This window comes from Fundulus heteroclitus, chromosome 2 (genome assembly GCF_011125445.2).
Source record: "Fundulus heteroclitus isolate FHET01 chromosome 2, MU-UCD_Fhet_4.1, whole genome shotgun sequence".
Lineage (NCBI taxonomy): Eukaryota > Metazoa > Chordata > Actinopteri > Cyprinodontiformes > Fundulidae > Fundulus > Fundulus heteroclitus.
The window spans coordinates 8,258,887-8,280,558 of NC_046362.1; the positions used below are offsets into that span (position 1 = coordinate 8,258,887).

Consider the following 21,672-nt stretch of genomic DNA (forward strand, 5'->3'; position numbering starts at 1 on the left):
TGTTCTGGTGTGCATTCCTGGCTGGCAGCTTCCTGGTTTCCTTTACCTCATCCACTCCTATGATCGTGACCCGCCCATCCTCCACTGTGCCCCTACCAAACTCACCTCCTGACACTCTGCTCTGCTTTAACTCCTTCTGGATCAAGTTCCTCTTCTGCCATCAGGGAACCAGGACCGAGTATTCAAGAACTCAATCCCCCACCCCCACACACACACACACACACACACACACACACACTCAAATATTTGTGAGGATTCTAACAAACATTTCAGAGTAACTATAATTCACACTCAAAAATATTTGTAATCTGTATTGTAGTAGTTCAGGGTGAAGGCCATGAGTCAGGGCAGAGATCAGGCAGCAGTACTGACTGTCAGTGAGAGCCTGCAGAGAGTGACAGAGCAGGGGATGAATCTTTGTTTGATTTATTTGTATTTTCAGATTTTGTTTGACTTTGGCATTTTTTGCGTTCTTAAAGGAAGCGTGAGTATCTGACGCCATTTTTCTTTATCTTGATTTTGCACATTTGTTACATTTGACTAAAATGTGAATTTTAGTATTGTGTCCCTTTCTATGTCCATGCCAATAAATGTATGTGGCTTATAACCTTGTTACCTTGTCACTCCCATTTCATATTGTGTGCTATGTAATGATTTACTTGATGGTTTTTACCAAACATTTCATGTTCAGTGTTTTTCATTATGATTTGACTACTTGCCCTGTCGATGTCAGAGGGTCATTGTGTCAACTAAACCAGTACGTGGCAACTAAAACGTTAGATTTTAAGTTAAAAACCTAAAGTTATTACCCAGGTACTGCACTGAGGCTGATTATGTGTAGGGCTAGACAATTAATCGCATTTGCAATATCATTACAATTTTAAAAGATGCAATTTCCAAATTTCTGCCTGCAATTTTTGAATACATAACAATGAATAGATCAGACACCTCCTTCAGGTGTCAGTAATATGATTAACAATGAGTATGAGTACTAGCTGAATAAATAGGGGAGGAGACAGAATGGTAGTCAGGTGAAGCAATTAGCACAGGTGAAAGGTGTGATGGTAATTAAGTTGGGAGAGAGGAATAATGTGGCAGACAGGAGGAGAGCAGAATCTAACAGAACCATTGTGAATGAAAAGATATGACCAAATGAACTCACAAACAGAACTAAGTACAGGCAGGTAGGAAAACAAGGATCTAACAGAATGAGAATAAACTACTTAAATCACAATAAACAGAAAACTAACAATAGGAACAAAATCTAACAGACTGACAAATAAACAATACTAAAGTGAAAGCACAAAGAACTGCACAATACCCAGGAACTTAAAAATCATCAAAGACTTGGGGATCCTGATACTAAACATATATCTTAAAAACAGAGTTGACAATTTTTCTGGAAATGTGGGTAAGAAATGCTCAAGTCCCTTTTTTAATAACTGCGCATGTGTAAGACCATCTTACCCTCGCCCTTACGTTCCTTAGGGGGATCGTGTGAATTTTTTTTCCCCCAAATTCACTTATTTCTTTCTACTAAGGCTTTCCTCTTCTTTTTAGAAACATGGACGATGTTTGCTTCCTGTGACTTTCAGCCATTTTCAAAGTATACGGTGAAAGCAGCGGAGCTACTAACACCGAAGCTAACTGGATACATAAACACTAGGCAAGGCAAATTTATTTGTATAGCACATTTCAATACAAAAACAACACAAAGTGCTTTACATGATTAAAATATAGGAAAATAAAAATAGAATAAAAGCAAGTTGGAATAAAATGTAGAAAAAATTTAACAATATAAAACAGGAACTAATGTTCCAGTAAAACAATTTAACGAGAACAGACAAAATGCAATCCTAAACAAATGTGTTTTTAATTTTTATTTAAAATAACTGTTTCAGCACTTTTACAGTCTTCTGAAAGTTTGTTCCAGATAAGTGGTCTAATGAATTAGGAGGAATCCTATATGAGCCAGACACGGAGCTGATGCAAAGAGATTTATTAAAGGAGAAGGTGGGTAATCCAGGCAAAAACAAAAGCACAAAGGTACGGAGCTGGCATCCAAGTTGACACAAAAAGCTTGGGCAGACTCAAAAACAGAAACAGATCAGAACGGGAAACAGACAGGTAAACAGACTGATAAACAGGCGCCGGAGGACTCTTACCACTGACGGAGTAAGTAGAGGCAAAGCAAGACATCCTGGCAACAAACAGAAAACTAAGGCGGGCTTAAATAGGCGAACGGAACAGGAGAGCAAGGTGGGACTAATTAAACCTAAGGTAGAAAACAAGACAAAGACTAAACAAACACGAGCTCAAATAAAAACTAATAACAAAGACCAGCCAACTAAAACAGGCTAAACATAAATCCAATACAAAACAAGAAACAGAAATAAATCCTAAAACAGAAAAGTGGCTAAACTGAGAAAATAACCTGAACCACAACAGAACGTTACAAGTGGAGCATAACAACTCAATGCTTCTTCTGCGTGTTTGTTTTTCGTTCTGGAGCCAGCAGACTTTAGTGGTCTGGGGGGTTGATACACTGATGTATTTAGGTGCTAAGCCATCCAGGGATTTAGAGACTAACAAGTATTTTAAAGTCTATTCTCTGAGATACAGGGAGCCAGTGTAAGGATTTTAGAACTGGGGTGATGTGCTCTACTTTCTTAGTGAGGACATGGGCAGCAGCGTTCTGATCGACTTTTTAGGCAGACCCATGAAAACACCGTTGCAGTGATCAATTCGACTAAACATAAAAGCATGGATTAGTTTTTCCAGATCCTACTTAAACATTAGTCCTTTAGTCCTGGAAATGTTCTTCAGGTGATAGGTCAACATTGAAATTGTATTTAGATGCTTTTGGAGGTTCAGGTCTGAGTCCATCACTACACCCAGATTTCGGGCCTGATCAGTGGTTCCTAGCTGATGCAGCTGAAGCTGTATGCTAACTTTTGATCTCTCCTCTATTTGTCCAAAAAATATTACTTCAGTTTTGTTTTTATTCCATTGAAGAAAATTTTGGCACATCCATGCATTGATTTCTTCAAGGAATTTACTGTTGTGCAATTATACACTGTTTAAAGTTATTTAATGTTTATTAAATAACTCTCTGTTAAGTATTGTCTGGTGATGATCAGCTCTTAAGGTGATATCAAGACAATGGTTGAAAGGGATGAATTCGAGCACTAGCGGTCTTTTAACAGCAAACCCTGCACACACATAGAATAAAGGAGTGACAACTTCTTTTCAATTTCAAGAATTTAATAACAGAAATAAAATGAACATCCAGAGAACATCACTATGTAATGTTGTTTATCTGAATTAACACATTTTTTCAATCAGTAAATCCTCTCTACTAGGCTAGTGAAACTTAACTAAACTACTAAGCAAAATTAAGATAAAAGAAGCTAAGCTAAGGAACTATTTACATGGAAAAAAAGACAAACAAAAGTGGTTGATCATAATCAGAATAATTCAGTGAATCCTTGTTCACTACAGATCTGATTCCAAAAGCATGGAATGGAGTTAAAAACATTTGGCATGTGTTTCAATCCATTCAGAATGCAAAGCCCAAGTTAACCTGAACATTATTTTGAGTAAATAATAATCTGAAGACTAATTTGCTCAGTAAAATAATTTAAACCTTATGGCCGATCTTTATCAAAATTGCCTTTAAACCGACATTAATATTCGATATTAATGTGGGAATGAATAAGGCTCATAGCACCATCGAAGGATGGCCGAGCAGAACGGTTAGGCTTTATGTTTTAACAAACTCCTTTTGAAATGTCCGGAACCGGATGTTAGCAAGGCTAATAGCATTTTGACTAGCAGGCATTTGGCATTTATCAAATCAAAGCTTTAGCTTTATTTTTAGTCATAATGAGTGGGCTGGATAACATAAACATTAATGTCCCATCAATGTATGAAACCCTCGTGGAGATAACCTTTTGTTATAACCATAAAAACACACTCAAATGATATTAGCAATACCATAAACGGAAGGCTCGCGTGGGCTACCTCCGTTAGCCCTTTGTTCTAAAGACACCATGTGTACAACGATTTAAAAGACATTTCCCAATAAACCTTTTAACTTCTCCCACAGCTCTCTCTGCCCAAACCTGTGTTTTGCCTCGTGTGAGTTTTGTCCACTTTGGCCATTCCAAGGAAGGAGCGTTGAAAGCAGGAATGTTGTTGGTTTGTTCAGCAGCGGGCAAGGTGTCTAGCTCTGCAGCTATGAGCTAACCCACAGCGCGGATGGGCAGCTTGGGGTTCTGCGGCCTAGCAGAAACAGGCATGTGTGGTCGGGACCGGAGGCCTGGTCTCTGCCACGTTCTCTGGCTTGGATGCAGCCCGAATTAAGCAGATTCTACTCACATTCGAAAGCAGGCCCAACTGTGTCGGCTTGTCAGCTCCCACTGGGGTTCGCTTCCCTGTAAAGGTTAGCTCTGTATTTGCTCATTGTTCAGGCCTTCTCCTTTGTCTCGGCAGTAAGGAAGGTCCAGGGAGGTGAGTTCCACAGAACAGCTGTTCTGGGGAGCATGTGGCTTTTGGGTCTTCAGTCACATGGCTGCTGTGGAAGGAGACCCCCCTCCCTGGGAGCCCCAGAGGAGTGCTGGTCGTCTGAGGATTTAGAGGAGTGTGAGGAGAAAAGACTTTTTGTCTGTGGGGGGAAAACTTTTATAGCAAGAGGGAACCCCTGCTGAGAGAGAGAGGGGCCGTCCCCGCTGGCTCTGTCTCCTCTGTGGCTGTGTCATCAGAATTCAATCTGACCTCAACCATTTTGATGATCATGGCGATAATATCACAACATTACTCATTGAACTGATTCATACTCACCTGGTGACATGGTGATGAAGAGCTGTGTGTCGTCTGCATAGTTATGGTAGCTGATGTTGTTTTTTATGATCTGAGCTAGAGGGAGCATGTAGTTATTGAACAGGAAAGGACCCAGGATGGACCCTTGGGGGTGCCCACATGTGATTTTTGTCATCTCTAATGTAAAGTTACCTACTGACACAAAAAAGTACCTGTCCTTTAAGTAGGATTTAAACCAGATGAGAGCTGTACCAGAAAGGCTGAACCAGTTTTCTAGGCGCTCTAACAGATTGGAGTGATCGACAGTATCAAATGCTGTACTGAGGTCCAATAGAACCAGCACTGTGGTTCTTACACAGTCTGCATTATGGATGTCATTAAACATCTTGACAAGGGCGGTCTCTGTACTGTAGTGAGGACAGAAACCTGACTGGAAAACATCAAATTGACTGGTTTATTAAGAAAGTGTTTTAATTGTTGAAACACAGCTTTTTCAATAATCTTACTGATAAAAGGGAGGTTTGACATGGAAGCACTAGAAGTGCGCAGCAAAAGTAAACTAGCGAGGAACGTGCACACATTGGCATTATGTGATTGGCATGTGGGAGAATCAATAGAAAAGAAAACCCTGGAGGATAATGGGTTCCTGGTAGCTTCACGTTTAATTCTTCTCAAATCTGTGGCAGTTGACTTGCATTTTTTTTCTCAACACGTTTCCTGCAACCCTGTTGACTATTTGCTGCAAAACGTTTGGCGGTTCTGTGATCACACCCCAATATCTTGGTAATTGTAAGAGTGCTGCATTCCTCTGAAAGTCTTTTTTATAATTTTGAACTTTTCAGGGTCAATTAGATCGCTTTTATGGCCTATTTTGCCTGAGGAAAAGAAGCTGCCTAATAATTATGTACACCTTGAGATAGGGTGTTGATCTCCTTAACCCCCACCCTCCTTCACAAATACACATCAGCTGATTTGCTTAAATTCAATTAGCATTCAAGTTTATACAGCTTGGATTTGGAAAATATGAAGAAAGTTGGAAATGTTTCACTGTAAATTAGTCAATGTTGTCACAGAAAAAAATCAGTTTGAAACAAGTGTCAGTTTTATTGAAATATCGAAATATGAAAAGAGTAACAGAATAAATAGAGCAACAAATGGATCAAATCCAGAAGGAGAAAATCTGTTTATTGAAAAATTAATCATATGAAGTATGACTGCAGAAACGGATAATGTCTGATCATTGGGAAAAAACTGCAACATTTGTTTCAAATGGGGTTTTTTTATCTGAAGCATATGACAAAATTAGTATACATACATCCTATTCAGAACCTATTCACCATATTTGTATTTCAGACATCTTAAAGGATGAAATAACAAATCAAATAGTCATATTCATAAAGATTACGAAAAAAATACCCTGACTGTTATTTTAGATATTTCCAGTATAAGAGAAGTGGTTGCCAGATTTCTACGGATATTCAGCTTGCCAGTGATACCATATCTTATTTTTTCAAGATGGAGTGAATGCGTAAGATCTGTGAGCCACATCTTTAATACAGGGATATCTTTGCCCTTCCAAAATTGGAGAATGAGCTTCTTTGCAATAATCATCACATATGATAAACATTTTAAGTTGGAGAACCAAAGTTCATTGTAAAGAATATGGAATGAGATCAAATTAGCTTAACTAATTGAGAACAACATTTGATATATTCAACCTATTCACAATGCAAATCTGAAATTTATATAAATCATTATTTGAGGAACTAAAAGTTTAAATAATGATTTGTTCAGTAAAAGTCCATAGCCTTGATTTTATCAAGGTTGTTATTTCTCCAAGAAATAATAAGACTCAACTAGCTAAACGAGACAAACATGGTTTAAACAAACCGCATTTATGTTTAACTAGGGTGGTAGCAGTTGGTGATCTTTGAGACTATTAGCGCTATGCAAGCAGACATTTGGTGCTAATTTAACAAGACTTGGTCATAATCAGCGGACCGGAAAACACAAACAGTAATGTCCCATCGATGTATAAAACCCATATAGAAATAAAGTTTGTTATGGTCATAAAAACGCACTCAAACACATCAGCAAAGTTTTGTTTTAAGAATGCTAGTGGGCGGCTTAGCCTGCTAGCTCCCGGTCTCTTACTCGGTCAAACCTTAAACAAAACAGAAAAAAAAAACATTAAAAGTAAGCCATTCTAAACTTTCCCAGTTTATTTCTCTGCCAAACCTCTGCTTGGTTGTGGTGATGGGGCATCTGGTTGCAGTGAATAACTCCAGGGTGAAACTGGTTCCTTGGCCAGGGGCAAGTCCATTTACTTGTCCCATAACCTCTGAGGTCTTTTGTACCTTCTTTATGGCCTCTGCATAACTGATTCCTTGAGTAACGTTAACTCTCTGGATTTCTGCTGCCCTTTTACTGACTTCACATCCTCTAGATGTTGAACTGTGTTCACCGCTACAGTTACATTTCAACTTCGCCCCTTCCTCACATTTTCCATACTTATGTTCTCCACTACATTTTCCACACCTCTGCTTACCCTTACAAGCTGCAGCAACATGTCCAAGTCTTTGACATGTAAAGCTTTCAATGTGGTTGAGGAATATTCAATCTGACATCATAGCACATGTATTCAACATAAATCTGGGAGTCTATTTTCCTCAAACGTAATCGGCAATGACAAGCTGTCTCAATAGACCCCATTGCTGGAAGGTTTCATATGGTTGACATCCTTTACTTTTGCATTTGTAATGTTTGCTTTGAATTCATCAACTGACACATTCACTGGGATCCCTGTCACAACTCCCTTAACGAGGCTATCATTAGTTAGCAAGCAATGCACTCGTTTGCCATTAAATTTATCCATCCAAATTGCTCTTCCCTTTAGTCCTCCATCCTTACAAAGTACCAACAGAGTTACATTCCTTAAAGCTGTGATGGGCAGTCACCTGGAGGCCTGTAAAAGTCTCACAATTCAGTGGCTTTAAACTCACAGTCTGATTTTATCCTCCATGGCTGATTTTACAACAGTATTTGTAATACCTCGTCAAATAACAACGGTTTTGAATCCATGAATCTGAAAACATGTTTCTGGGTGAAATAGACAGGCATGTACAGACGGAACTATCTGTTGAATAGTGAGAGGGGTTACCTGACAGGAGGCAACTATTTAGACTCAGTTCTGCACAAAACCACTGAGGAACCAGAACTGGACCTCCAAAACCCAAACCCAGGAAAAAGAGGATAGTTGAATGTGGTGTTGAAGGTGTAGAGGTGGATCAGTGAGTCAGAGGAGACTCTGTAGAAGGACAGAATGCCAGCAGGACAATCCACATAGACTGCTACTCTGCCAGAGGAGGAGGAGGAGGAGGAGGAGGAGGAGGAGGAGGAGGAGGAGGAGATGAAGGTTCGTGTGTTATTATGCATTATATAGTAACCATCGAGAGAGCATATAAGACTCCAGGACTGATCATTCCATCCAAACGAACAGGCTTCACCATCTCCTTTCCTCCGGATTCTTCTGTAACTCACTGATACATTAACTTTTCCTTTCCACTCGACCTCCCAGTAACAGCGACCAGTCAGACCAGTTCTACACAGCAGCTGAGGAACATCAAATCTCTCTGAATGAGAAGGATAACACTGCAACCCCTCCCCATTTGTCACCTTCTTGTTGTTTTCAGACATTTTGAGCTCTTTGCTGACTGTGTTTGTGTCAATTGTGAGTTGACAGAAATCTGATGGAGAGAACAAACACAATTAAGCTGTAGTTATTGATTGTCTATTGAAACTTTGATGATGACACCTGAATGAGTGAAAGGACAGCTTCATGATGGTTAAATGTGAGCTTCACTGTTGTCATGAATCCAAGGAAAAACACACTTACACTTTTTTAGACCTAGTGTCAACCATCGGGCTCCAGCAGGCTTTACCCTGAAAGGAAGAGGGGGTCAGACCATCAGTCTCTCAGCAGGCAAACATCAATATTATATACCATATATTTCAAATCATAAGCCACATAAGCCAAATTATAAGGCACAGTAAATACATTTGGAACTTTTTGTAAAAATTCAAAGAAAGAAAGAAGAACTGAGAGCAAACAGTTAAAAAAAAGGTTAAAAAACAAAAATAATTGACTTTTTTCCGTTTGAAGACATTTCGCTTCCCATCCAAGAACCTTTCTCATTTCAAATGTCTGGAGTAGTGCGGAGTTCCAAGTTTTTATACTATTGCCCAAAAAATGCCTTGTACTGCTTAGATAACATGCAAATTAAACCAAAACAGGTCCATCCCTTTGTTATGGGGAGTCATTAGGGTCATTGCTGGCCTGGCTTACAGGGGAGATGTTGTGATCACCTGAATGGAGGTGAGGATTGAGATGAAAATTGGGAGGAATCAAACCTATTGCTGTGTTGAAAGTTTTTGAAAGTTTAAACCTGCGACCTCCTCTGTTTAAGGTTGTTTTTTCTCTCTTAACATAAATGGCTTTTTTTACCCCCTTTCAAACCATCTGTCTTCTTTGTCCAAAATGTGAACATTTTGGCCCTCAAAAGATTATCTTTTCTCCTCTAGGTTTAGATGGACAGCGGAGAGCAAACAGACACCTGGGCTCTGATAAGTGATGATGGAAACATTTCCTCCACAGTGAATGTAGTAAGAACATTTGGTGCTGCTGGAGCGCAACACATGTCAGCAAACAAAGGAAAACCTCCAACAAAAAGAAAATTCCTCAGTGACAACCCAATGGAACACGTTGAAGGCTAAAAGAACATCAGGAAACTAACTCCCTTTCTGAAAGCTGAAAATTATGGGAATTTAATAATCCCCATAAAACACAATACATCTAAATACTCACGAAAACTTTTACACCACAAGCAGACACAGATAAAGAAATAAAAAATAAACAGCTCTGTGGAAATCTGCTGTGGCCCCACAGTAATTTCCAAAAATACAAACATTAAAAAAGATAGCTGCATTGCATACAACAAAGAGTTCAACAAGAATCAAAGATTTGGACTGCATCCAAAAATGTCTAATTGTTAAGGACTCTTCAGCCAAAGTGGAAGTGCATTAGTGGTGACCATGAAAAGTGTTGTCAGTAAGGAAGGAGGCAGGAAAAGGAGCCTCTATGCTTCCTCTCACAGCTCCTTTAGCATAGGAACTTTGTGATGTCCCTTACCAGCACTGAGGAGCTATAAGGAATCCCATAATCCTTTTGTGTGACATGACGGAACATAAAGACAATCTCTGAAGAAAAGAGACGGCACATTTTGTAATTCTTTTTTAGAAGGCTGTTTGCACGGATTTGACTAGAATCAACCGTGTGCGTTTCCACTGCGTAATGATGGAGTTAACAGGCTGTCCAAAATCTGCACAGCAGTCCAAAGCTCCTTTCCTCCCCGCGATAGAGTTAATACAGTTTACCCCATGAAAGGTCAAGGAACAAGTGCTAGGAAGAGGAGCTAGGAGCTATAATTACAACATTTTGGATGAAACCATAGTTTTAGATCTCTATAAGAACTCTGTTAGGCTATAAAACGGAGATGCCTAGGTCCAGTCCTCCAGAACTGCTATCCAACATCCTTTCTCAAACACACCTGAACTAAATAAATGGCTCAATACCACGCCTCTTCAGAGCTGAATGCTGATGAGGAGATTGGGTCATTTTATTTAGGTGTGTTGGAAAAGGAAAGCTAAAAATTGCAGGATAGTCCTACTGGAGAGCTGAAGTTGGGCACCCCTGGTATAAAACAGCAACAAGGAGCTCTTTGTGTCAGCCAGCCTGGCAGCTGAACTTTGTTATGCTTCAACCATCTGTTAGCAACAGCAATCTGTCTCGCTCTAAAATAAGAGTACCAACATTAATAGAGGATGTCAAGTTAAAAGCAGAGATCTTTCTGTCTACTGGTTAGAACAAGAGCTTACAACATGAAGTAAAGACAAAAGAACAAACTAACAAAACTCAAATGGAAAACAGTTTCAGAGTCTCGTTCTCTGAACCCTAAGCTCCTCAAGGAGTTATATTTGCCCCCCTGCTGCTAATACTACCATGTCTTGATGCTAATAGTGGATGGGTTTATTTCCCAGGTCCATTCAGCACCATGTGGAAGATTCCTGCAGTTTTTTAATCAACTAGAATAAAAGCATTGATTGCTGACCTCCCTGCCTTTAGATGATTATTCTGATATGGCCAATAGTTCTGTTGCAACCCAGTCTCACTAAAAAACATGTTGGTCTACAGAGGGAATAGTAGTGTTGTCACAATACCTCAATACATTTCAGTCCTATATTTTCTTTGGCCTATTCATTGGCTTGCGACCAGGTCACGTGACTATCAACTTTCCCCCAGCGTAAAAAGAACATGGCTGTCGTTGCCCATGGAAAAGTAAAGATTTAAGCAAAACACCTGCATTTATATGCATTTTGATATATCTATTGAGAAATATGCATATCAGAGAAAATGGACCGCACCCCTGTTTTGGCTCCAGCATACATGCAGCAAAACACATGGCACTGAAACATTCGGCAAACCTAATAAGCAAAAGGTTGTCTACCTTTGTGCGTCTGAGAACAACTGGTTTTGGTGCTGTCTCTTTGAATCTAAAGGAGGCACACTCCGCCCCCATCCAGGACCCAGAGAAGACATTTGTCACTCCCCCTCTAATCGGACCTTCTCTGCAACTGCAGCAAGTTCCTCCATACCTGAGATCTTCCAGTTTGCAGAGTGGATCTTTCTGTCTAGCTGACAGCAGCTTCACTCCTTTGTCTCCAGGATGATTGTAAGTCAGGTCCAACTCTTTCAGATGGGAGGGGTTGGAGCTCAGAGCTGAAGCCAAAGAAGCACAGCCATCCTCTGAGATCAGACAGCCTGATAAACTGCAGACACACAATTCAATACATGAGGTGGAACCCAAATTCTGATCCAGTTTTTTTCAGCAGGGAAAAAAAGTCAAGAAATTGGTGCTTAACTTTAACATACACAGCTCAAAAAAATTAAAGAAAGACTTTGAAAACACATCAGATAAATAATTGGCAAAATATCCTGCTGGATATCCATACTGATATGGCATAGATAATATGTTAGGAACAAAAGGATGTTACATCATTTGATGAAAATTAAAATTATCAACCCACAGAAGGCTTAATCCGTAGTCACTGAGAAAATGAGACTGAAAAACTGATGCAGCAGGTTAGTCTGATTTGTTTAAATATCTTCTGGAGGGTCCATGTATCACCTAATGGTACCAGTAAAGACACTGAACCGGGGCAAATGCAAAACTACTGAAAAGCAGGGAAAAGAAAGAAGGAGGGAAAAATTACTATGGCATCCACCTGCAAAACTGTTCCTGTTTTTGAGGTTGGCTCATTGTTGCCACTTTAGTGCCCCTGTTGTTAATGTCATTAACACCAACACAGCCGACAGTGATTAACAACCACCTCTATTGACTTTGGCTTTGGAAAGTGCATTGAGATGATGTGTATCATGAACTGGCGCTATATAAATAAAATTCAATACTACTGAACTGACCATTGGTCATCTTAATAAAACTATGTAGGATCCAAGGTAAAAGTTTGCATATGACCAAAAGCCAAAGATGCCGTACGCCAAAAACAAATTGTGCCCATGATCACAAAGAATCCTAAAACTAAGATTAGCTCTTAGTGACATCCTTTCAGGAAAAATCTGAAAAGTTATTCACAAACCACCCTAGCCCTCTAGAGAGTTCCTAAAGTGAAACATTTTTAGGAATAGTGAGGAGGACCTAATCAAGCCTATAGTGTCTTTAGCAGGGAAGATGGAGGAAACAGAGAGAGCTGATTGGCTGATCCATCATCTAAACAGTGGAGGACAAACGTATTTAACACTCATACAGTTGCTGACATGCAGATAAGATAAACTTTATCATCTGCATAGAAGGAAATTAATTCGTTTCAGCTGCTTGACAGTTTAAATGTGCAGCTCTAGAAATGTCATTTTATTGAGGATGAATAAATGATAAAATATTAAATAATTATGAATAGAAATTGTAGAATTGTAAAAGAATATAGTACAGATAATTTTTATATTATTTAAATATTTTAAAATAATCTGAATAAACACTTTAGAAGAAATGGAAAGAGTCTCAGAAACATATATATATAACCACACACCCTAGAAGTTCAATAATATACTACATGCAATAGAGGAAAGATGTAAAAGAGGTGAGAAAAAAGTTTCTGTATTGCACGTGAGGATGTAAGTAGCCTATATGGTCGTATGAATTTCGCTTGTGTAAAGCCTTCTCCTCTCTTTTGATCACTGCACGAAGTGCTTCTCACTTTCCAGGGTGGTGCGTAAAAGACACGCAGAGAAAAAGATACATTGATCTGTGTGACAATGTGTTTCAAAGTCTGTCTCTCTGCCCCGTAATCCCAGGATGAATTTACCTTTCAGCACAACTCTCCCAGAGTTGTACGAGCAGAGGTGTGTCTACACTATCCAGTTTGGTTTTCTCCACCTTTTTTTCTCCATTTTATGTCCATTAGATATTATAAGAAACTACAAGATTGCTAGAGCTGCGGAGAGCAGCTACTTGGAAATAACATAACTCACTGACACTGTGGACGTCACAGATGTGGCATACATAAACAGCCAGTTATCTCAGGGCAGCTTGTACATGTGGATAAACCTTGGAGTCTATGCTGTTTCACATTCTAACAGTGACACGTCTCCTACAGACAACATGTGAGGGTGTACCGCTCCTGCAGGGGCTTGTCCTTGCTGATCTGTATTTCAGGGAATGTAACCATTATGCGGGGCTCTTGTTCACTTTAGGTTTTTCCTGCATCATGGTCAATATAAGAGCCCAGTACTAAGCTGTACAATTTCTCTGGCTTGTTTGGATTAAACGTGTTAAATTATAGTTTCTGTTTCAATAGTCATTTTTTTTTACTAAAGAAGTCATTAATAAAAGAAAACCACTTCTCCAGGGCAAAGGATCAGGAGAACCACAGACAGGCGATAATCTTTGAAATGTGAGTGGTTTCGACAAATACAAAGCACTTTATACAAGCAGGCAATCACAATATCATGCTGACAGGTGAGTGTACATTAGTTATAAGACAGTTAAAATAATACAATTACTGGGAAGTAAATATATCAAGCAAATCAAAATAATGGTGAGGATGTATATAAGGTGTGTTGAAAGATGTTGATATTTAGTGACAATTATTGAATTGTGCTAGATTTCATCATCGCAGATTTTATAATTCCATCTAATGGAGGAGCTGGCCCAAGTGGCAGGGGAGAGGGACGCCTGGGCCTCTCTACTGAAGCTGCTACCCCCATGACCCAACCCTGGATAAGCGGAAGATGATGGATGGATGGATGGATGGATGGATGGATGGATGAATGGATGGATGGATGGATGGATGGATGGATGGATGGATGGATGGAATAACATTTTCATCATCTTTGTTAGCAGGTGATGAACAGATATCTGTTTTCAACAGGATTGAGAACAATGTACCTGAGAGTTTCCAGTTCACAGTTTGGGTTCTCCAGTCCAGCACAGAGTAGCTTCACTCCTGAATCCCTCAGGTTGTTGTTACTCAGGTCCAGTTCTCTGAGATTGGAGGACTTGGAGCTGAGAACTGAGGACAGAGCTTCACAACTTCCCTCTGAGAGGTTACAGCCACTCAGTCTGAGGAGACAGTGAGAAATATCTGTTATTATACTATTCATCAAAAATATTACTTTTTTTACTGTCACCAATGTTCTCCTTGGAAAGATTCTCGTATTTTACATGTTTTTATGATGCCTTTTGTTGTGAACTGTTGCATTAGAAATAAATTGAAACACTCAGTGTGCTTACAGAGCTTTGTTGGAGGCTTTAACCACTGGCATCATCCTCAGAAGAGCATCTTCTGAAGCAGAGTATTTCTTCAGATGAAACTCATCCAGATCTTCTCCTGATGACAGTAAGATGAAACCCAAAGCTGACCACTGAGCAGGAGACAGTTCGCTCCTGGAGAGACATCCTGATCTCAGAGACTGTTGGATCTCCTCCACTAGAGAACGATCATTCAGTTCATTCAGACAGTGGAACAGATTGATGCTTTTATCTGCAGACAAATTATCACTGATCTTCTCTTTGATGTAATTAACTGTGCCCTGATTGGTCTGTGGGCTACTTCCTGTCTGTGTCAGTAGACCTTGTAGGAGTCTCTGATTGGTCGGCAGGGAAAGTCCCAGAAGAAAGCGGAGGAACAAGTCCAGGTGTCCATTTGGACTCTTGTAAGGCCTGATCAACAGCACTCTGATGAAGAGACTTTAGATTAGACTTCTTAGATGTTTGTTTTTCTTCCATCAGGTTGACACCAGAAGTGACGACGGCTTGATGAACATGAAGAGCAGCCAGAAACTCCTGAACACTCAAATGGACAAAGCAGAACATCTTGTCCTGGTACAGCCCTCTCTCCTCTTTAAAGATCTCTGTGAACACTCCTGTGTTCACTGAGGCTGCTCTGATGTCGATGCCAGACTCTGTCAGGTCTGATTCATAGAAGATCAGGTTTCCTTTCTCCAGTCCATTAAAAGCCAGTTTTCCCAGAGACTCAATCATCTCTTTGCTCTCTGGACTCCAGTGTGGTTCTGTTTCAGTTCCTCCATCATACTTGGCCTTCTTCATTTTGGTCTGAACCACCAGGAAGTGGATGTACAGCTCAGTTAAAGTGGTGGGCATCTTTTTTCTTTTTTTGTTTTCCAACACATCCTCCAGAACCGTAGCAGTGATCCAGCAGAAGACTGGGATGTGGCACATGATGTGGAGGCTTCTTGATGTCTTCACGTGGGAGATGATTGTCTTGGCCTTTTTCATATCTCTGAATCTCTTCCTGAAGTACTCCTCTTTCTGTGGATCAGTGAACCCTCTGACCTCTGTCACCATGCTGACATACTCAGGAGGGATCTGATTGGCTGCTGCAGGTCGTGAGGTGATCCAGAGGCGAGCGGAGGGAAGCAGTTTCCCCCTGATGAGGTTTGTTACCAGAACATCCACTGAGGTGGACTGTGTAACATCAGTCAGGATCTCCTGGTTCTGGAAGTCCAAAGTAAGTCGACTCTCATCCAGACCATCAAAGATGAACAGAACCTGGAAGTGTTCGAATTTGCAGAGTTCTTTGGTTTCAGTAAAGAAGTGATGAACAAGGTCCAACAAGCTGAACTTCTTCTCTTTCAGCACATTTAGCTCTTTAAAGGTAAAAGGAAATATAAACTGGATGTTCTGGTGGGCTTTGTCTTCAGCCCAGTCCAGAATGAACTTCTGTGTTAAGACTGTTTTTCCAGTGCCAGCCACACCCTTTGTCATCACTGTTCTGATTGGTTGATCCCTTCCAGGTGGGACTTTAAATATGTCTTTCTGTCTGATGGTTGTTCCTGGTCTGTGTGATTTCCTGGATGCTGTTTCAATCTGTCTGACCTCATGTTCATTATTGACCTCTCCAGTCCCTCCCTCTGTGATGTAGACCTCTGTGTAGATCTCTTTGAGAAGAGTTTGACTTCCTTGTTTAGCGATCCCCTCAAACACACACTGGAACCTCTTCTTCAGGCCAGATTTAAGTTTATGTTGGCAGACTGCAGCAGGCTGATCTAAGTTAACACAAAAAGTAAAACAAGGAAGGAAACAAATTAATCTTCTGAAGATTATTTGAATAACTGTGATTCCATCTCTTCAGACATCAGTAAATGTGTGATTTATCCATCAGGTTAAATCCTCTTACTGCTCTGCAGACGGTCAGCCAGCTCCTTCTGCTTCATCATCCTCAGGAAGTTCAGTGTGATCTTCATCAGTGCCTCTCTGCTGCTGCTCCTCCTCTGCTCTTCATCTTCACCTTCACACACCTCACAATCATCTACCGGACTCCCTAAACACTCTGGGTCATCTGGACTCAGAACCTTTTGGATCTTCTTAAGTTCCTTCCTCACAAAAGTGACAATGTTGTCCTCCAGCATCTGGAACAGAATAACATATGAATGAAGCATCATGGAGTCAAACATCTGACAAAGTGCAGCATGGAGATGATAAGGATGTTAACAAAACTGATGGAAAACTAGTTGTTGTACAGACCATAAATATGGAGTCCAGCTGTGCTTGATTCTGCTGGGCAGATGGACTACAGGGTCCCTCTAAGTCCTGCAGGTCCCCTCTGTAGAGGAACCAGGAACAATGTAAAAATGAAGCAAATATTAATCTAGCAGTTTCAACAGATTAAATCACCAAGAGCTTCATAGAAAAAGTCCTAAAACAGCACATCAAAAGAACACAATACAGATAAGTTAAAAAGAGAAAGATGAAATAAGAAGATGAACACCAGAAACATCAATTAGACATTTAGAAAATGTCTTCAACTGGGACCTAAAACTGTCCACACCATCAGCGTATCAGATGCTAGCGGCGAGAGTGGAAGTGAGGTTTCTGTCCACACAGGTCTTCAGGACAGTGAGTGAGTGAGACATACAGCAGATTCTGATGAATACATCTGAGGTTGTTTAGGACAGAGAGGAGGTCTGAGATGTATGGGTGTGTGTCCCTGTGGGGTAAATATATAGTAGTATATATAGTAAAATATTTGAAATGGAACCTGTTGGTCACTGGAAGACAGTGAGTTCATATTGTCCACACATCTGTCCACACAGAGACAGTCAGAAAGTAAAGACAGTCAGAAGCCTCTGGTTGAGATACGAGTTATTGTTCCAGCTATAGCTGAGAAGAACTGAAACTCTTCAGTCACTAAAACTGAGGAGGACTTTCAGATATGATGACAAAACTGTTCAGGAAAGTAGAAAGAAAGTCCAGTTGGTTCAGTGTTAAATTTGATTCAATCCCTATGAATATGAAAGAGGGACTAACCCATCCAGTTAGCTCATTAACATGCAACAGAGAACCAATCAGATTGAGCTCCAGTACAAACTAAATATTTCACTTTAAAGGGAGAAAAGTGTTTAATCATGGCGACTAATCAATGAGGCCCAAAATCAAACAGATCAGAAATGGTAAACATGATGCAGCATCATTCAGGACGCCTCCAACAACATCCATTCTTTCCACTCTCACTGCTGTGGTTCTGGACAACATCCAGCACACACCGCTTCACATATGAACATAGAAATGTGGGGAAAAGAGCTGAGCTCACATTAAAATCATGTTGGAATAAAACATTTCAGACTGAAGCAATTTGCACAGTTACAGCAGTTAGATGCAGCTCACCTCTCTGAGGATGGAGGTCCTGAAGATTTGAGGTTAACAATCTCTTCCATTGACCTGTCGCTATTAAAGGACACACAGCTGGGTTCTGGTTCTGGTCTGGGTCTGTTAAGGGTCCTGAAAGAAACATTATGATCAAAACACATTCTATAAGGTTCTTTTTACATACCAGCCCCAACATTTATATAATGGATCCATGTGGGTAGGGACTAAGCTGGAAAATGGGACCCAGATGTGATTGTCTACAAGTTAAATAACGACTATCAATTGTCTATTTAGGTTTGATGCAGCAACTCTGGATAAAAACTGGGACTTATATGGGCAACAGAGGTTCTGCTACATTTGAACTATTTGAGACCCAATCAGTACCTACACAGAGCGACCAGCTGGTTCTGTTCACCATGGTGAGTATTTTAAAATGGATCTTGTAGGCCACTGGAATCCAGTGAGCTCATATTGTATCTGTTCACACAGAGACAATCAGAAGGTAAAGGTCCCTATAGGATAACTGTATATGAGCAGTGAATCAGATAATACAGGTAGTTGTAAAGGTTTAATGTTCCTGCTGATCCCACTAAGAACCAGCAGAACTACTGATGGTCCACTTCACCTCAGCTTGGTCCCAGCAGATCTCTCCAACCACATGAAGCTTTCCTTCCCTTCTGAGCTGCACACAGGAACCAAGCTTTAATGGGTCAGACTTGCTTTACCCGTTATTCCCACTGGGTCGTGGAGATGTGATCCACTGTTAGTTTGACATGGACTCAGGAAGCAGCAGAACATCATCATCAGCATCAGAACTGAAGTCATGACGGTGTTTTCATTAGAACAGGCAGCTGATTTCTGGAGATAACGGATCAAAGCTCTGTCGGGAAATATAACTGGGAACATCTGAGAGCTCACTGGGAGCAACTGAATTTCTTTTGTTGGTTCTGACAGAAATGTAATGGGTAATTTCCAAAACCCCAGATCCTAGACTGAGAAGACCGGTCCATATGAGGGGTGGGTGAAATGTTATGATTCCTTGCAGTCAAATCAGGATTCTATTTGATTCCCAATGTAAAAATAAAGCTGTTCAAGAAAAGATCTAGAGAACCATTTAGACCAGAGTATTTCTGAACACATTTTCATAAGTTGGTGCAGTTCTGCAAACTTATTAGAACGTATCTGAAGCACAGCTGAAATGCATTAAATCCAGTGAGATATTTAGGAGCTGAAGAACAGCTGCAGCTCTAAACTCCTGTGAGGGATTAACACCAAGTCTCTGGTTGAGATACATGTGATTTTTCCAGCTATTGCTGAGAAGAACTGAAACTCTTCAGTCACTAAAACTGAGGAGGACTTTCTGATACGATGACAAAACGGTCCAGGAACAAAGAAAGAAAGTTTTTGGGTAAAAGTCAATCCCTATGAATATGAAAGAGGGACTAACCCATCCAGTTAGCTCATTAACATGCAACAGAGAACCAATCAGAGTGAGCTCCACTACAAACTAAATATTTCACTTTAAAGGGAGAAAAGTGTTTAATGATGGCGACTAATCAATGAGGCCCAAATTCAACAGATCAGAAATGGTAAACATGATGCAGCATCATTCAGGACGCCTCCAACAACATCCATTCTTTCCACTCTCACTGCTGTGGTTCTGGACAACATCCAGCACACACCGCTTCACATATGAACATAGAAATGTGGGGAAAAGAGCTGAGCTCACATTAAAATCATGTTGGAATAAAACATTTCAGACTGAAGCAATTTGCACAGTTACAGCAGTTAGATACAGCTCACCTCTCTGGGGATGAAGGTCCTGAAGATTTGAGGTTAACAATCTCTTCCATTGACCTGTCGCTCTTAAAGGACACACAGCTGGGTTCTGGTTCTGGTCTGGGTCTGTTAAGGGTCCTGAAAGAAACATTATGATCAAAACACATTCTATGAGGTTCTGTTTGCATACCAGCTCCAACATTTACATTATGGATCCCACCAAAGAAAACTGACTTCACCTCTCTGGTCTCTGTTTTTATGTTTGGAAGACTTGAAAGCATGGATGGCCCTAAACTTCTTAAAACTAAATGAAGAAAAGACAAAGGTCGTGATTTTTGGTAGTTCTAGTAAAGACTCCCTGACTGATGTTGGCTCCTTGGCCCAATACGTCAGGCCTATTATTACAAATTCAGGGATAAAGATAGATTCTGAACTTAAGTTGAAAGCCCACATTAGAGCTGTCATAAAAAATCCATATTTTTTCACTTGAGGCAGCTTACGAAAGTACAGCCCATTCTTTCTAATCAGCATTTTGAAACAGTAATCCATGCTTTTGTAACTACTCGGCTAGATTACTGTAATGCACCTCATAAGGGAGCCAGTGTTTGTGCATTTCCCAGCTTCAGAGGGCACAAATTGCTGATGCACATCTTTTAACAGGTACAAGAAAATTTGAGAATATTTCCTCTGTTTTAGCCTCGCTACATTGGCTGCCAGTACATTTTAGGATTTATTTGCTTTTAAAGGTCTTAATGGCCTTGCCCCACCTTACCTATCTGAGCTGCTACATCCCTACACACCCTCCCCTTCCCTTAAATCAGCTGACCAGTTGTTACTGAGGGTGACAAAGACTAAGTGTAAGCTCAGAGGGGGCTGTGCGTTTTCTGTAGCAGCTCCCAAGCTGTGGAATGACCTTACCTTGGGCATTAGACAGCCTCTTTCCTTTCTGATTTTAAATCCCTTCTTAAGACCCATCTATTTTTCTTGGCTTTTAACACAATGTGAGATTTTGACTTTGTTTTAGTGCATTTTATTTTCCTTAATTTTATTACTATTTTTATATACCATCCATCCATCCATCCATTTTCCAAACCGCTTAATCCCTCATGGGATTATATACCATTTTGCCTATTGTTTTATGAGGTATCATTTGTATTTTCTGATGTGTACAGCATTTGGTCTTTGGTCCTGTTGGTGTTTAAAGTGCTTAATAAATAAAATGGGTATGGTATGGTACGTTGGCAGGAACTGGGCTGAAAAATGGGACCCAGATGTGTGATAGTTTTAGTCTTAGTTTGGGTTTCTATCTTAGGTTTGGTCTTTGTGGTTATTTATGTTTTGGGTTGGTTTAGTTTAGTTTCTGTCCCCTTCCACTTATTTTCTGTCAGCTTGTTTCCTCCTTCAGCCACTTCCCTTCCCCTGATTACCTCCGCCTGTTCAGGCTAATTAGCTCACTCTGCTCACCTTTGTTTTCCTGCCTATTTAAGCCTGCCTCCTCTGCCACTTCCCTGCCAGAACGTCTCTATCCTCCTCGGTGCGAACTTCCAGCAATTTCTTGTCCTGCCTGCTTGTGTTTCTGACCTGTGTCTGTTTCCTGGTACTGAGCCTGCCTGACCCCTGTCTGGACTCTGTTTGCCTGCCTGGGATTTAGACCTGATCTGTTGCTGGACTTCTTCTTTGTTCTGACCTGGATTGTCTGGCCGTGAACCCACCCTTGCCTGTCTGTTTCCCTTCTGGACTTTCTCGAAGACTATTTTTGTTTTCACCTCAACCCTCACTTGTTCCTTTAATAAACTTCCTGAACGTTTCTCCTGTGTCTGGCTAAATATCGGGT

The 21,672-nt window shown here is 40.4% G+C and overlaps 1 protein-coding gene and 1 pseudogene across 1 annotated transcript; both read right to left on the bottom strand.

Moving 5' to 3' along the window:
* Positions 1-7,170: 7,170 nt before the first annotated feature.
* On the bottom strand, positions 7,171-13,620 carry LOC105924162 (stonustoxin subunit beta-like). The gene is made up of 4 exons (XM_036144908.1): positions 13,568-13,620; positions 11,533-11,706; positions 8,717-8,763; positions 7,171-8,567 (listed from the first exon to the last, which is right to left on the bottom strand). Exons 1-4 carry the CDS (start codon positions 13,618-13,620, stop codon positions 7,996-7,998), a joined length of 846 nt encoding a protein of 281 aa, XP_036000801.1. The 3' UTR covers positions 7,171-7,995.
* Positions 13,621-14,287: 667 nt separating this feature from the next.
* LOC110368541 lies at positions 14,288-17,021 on the bottom strand (annotated as a pseudogene).
* Positions 17,022-21,672: the final 4,651 nt, after the last annotated feature.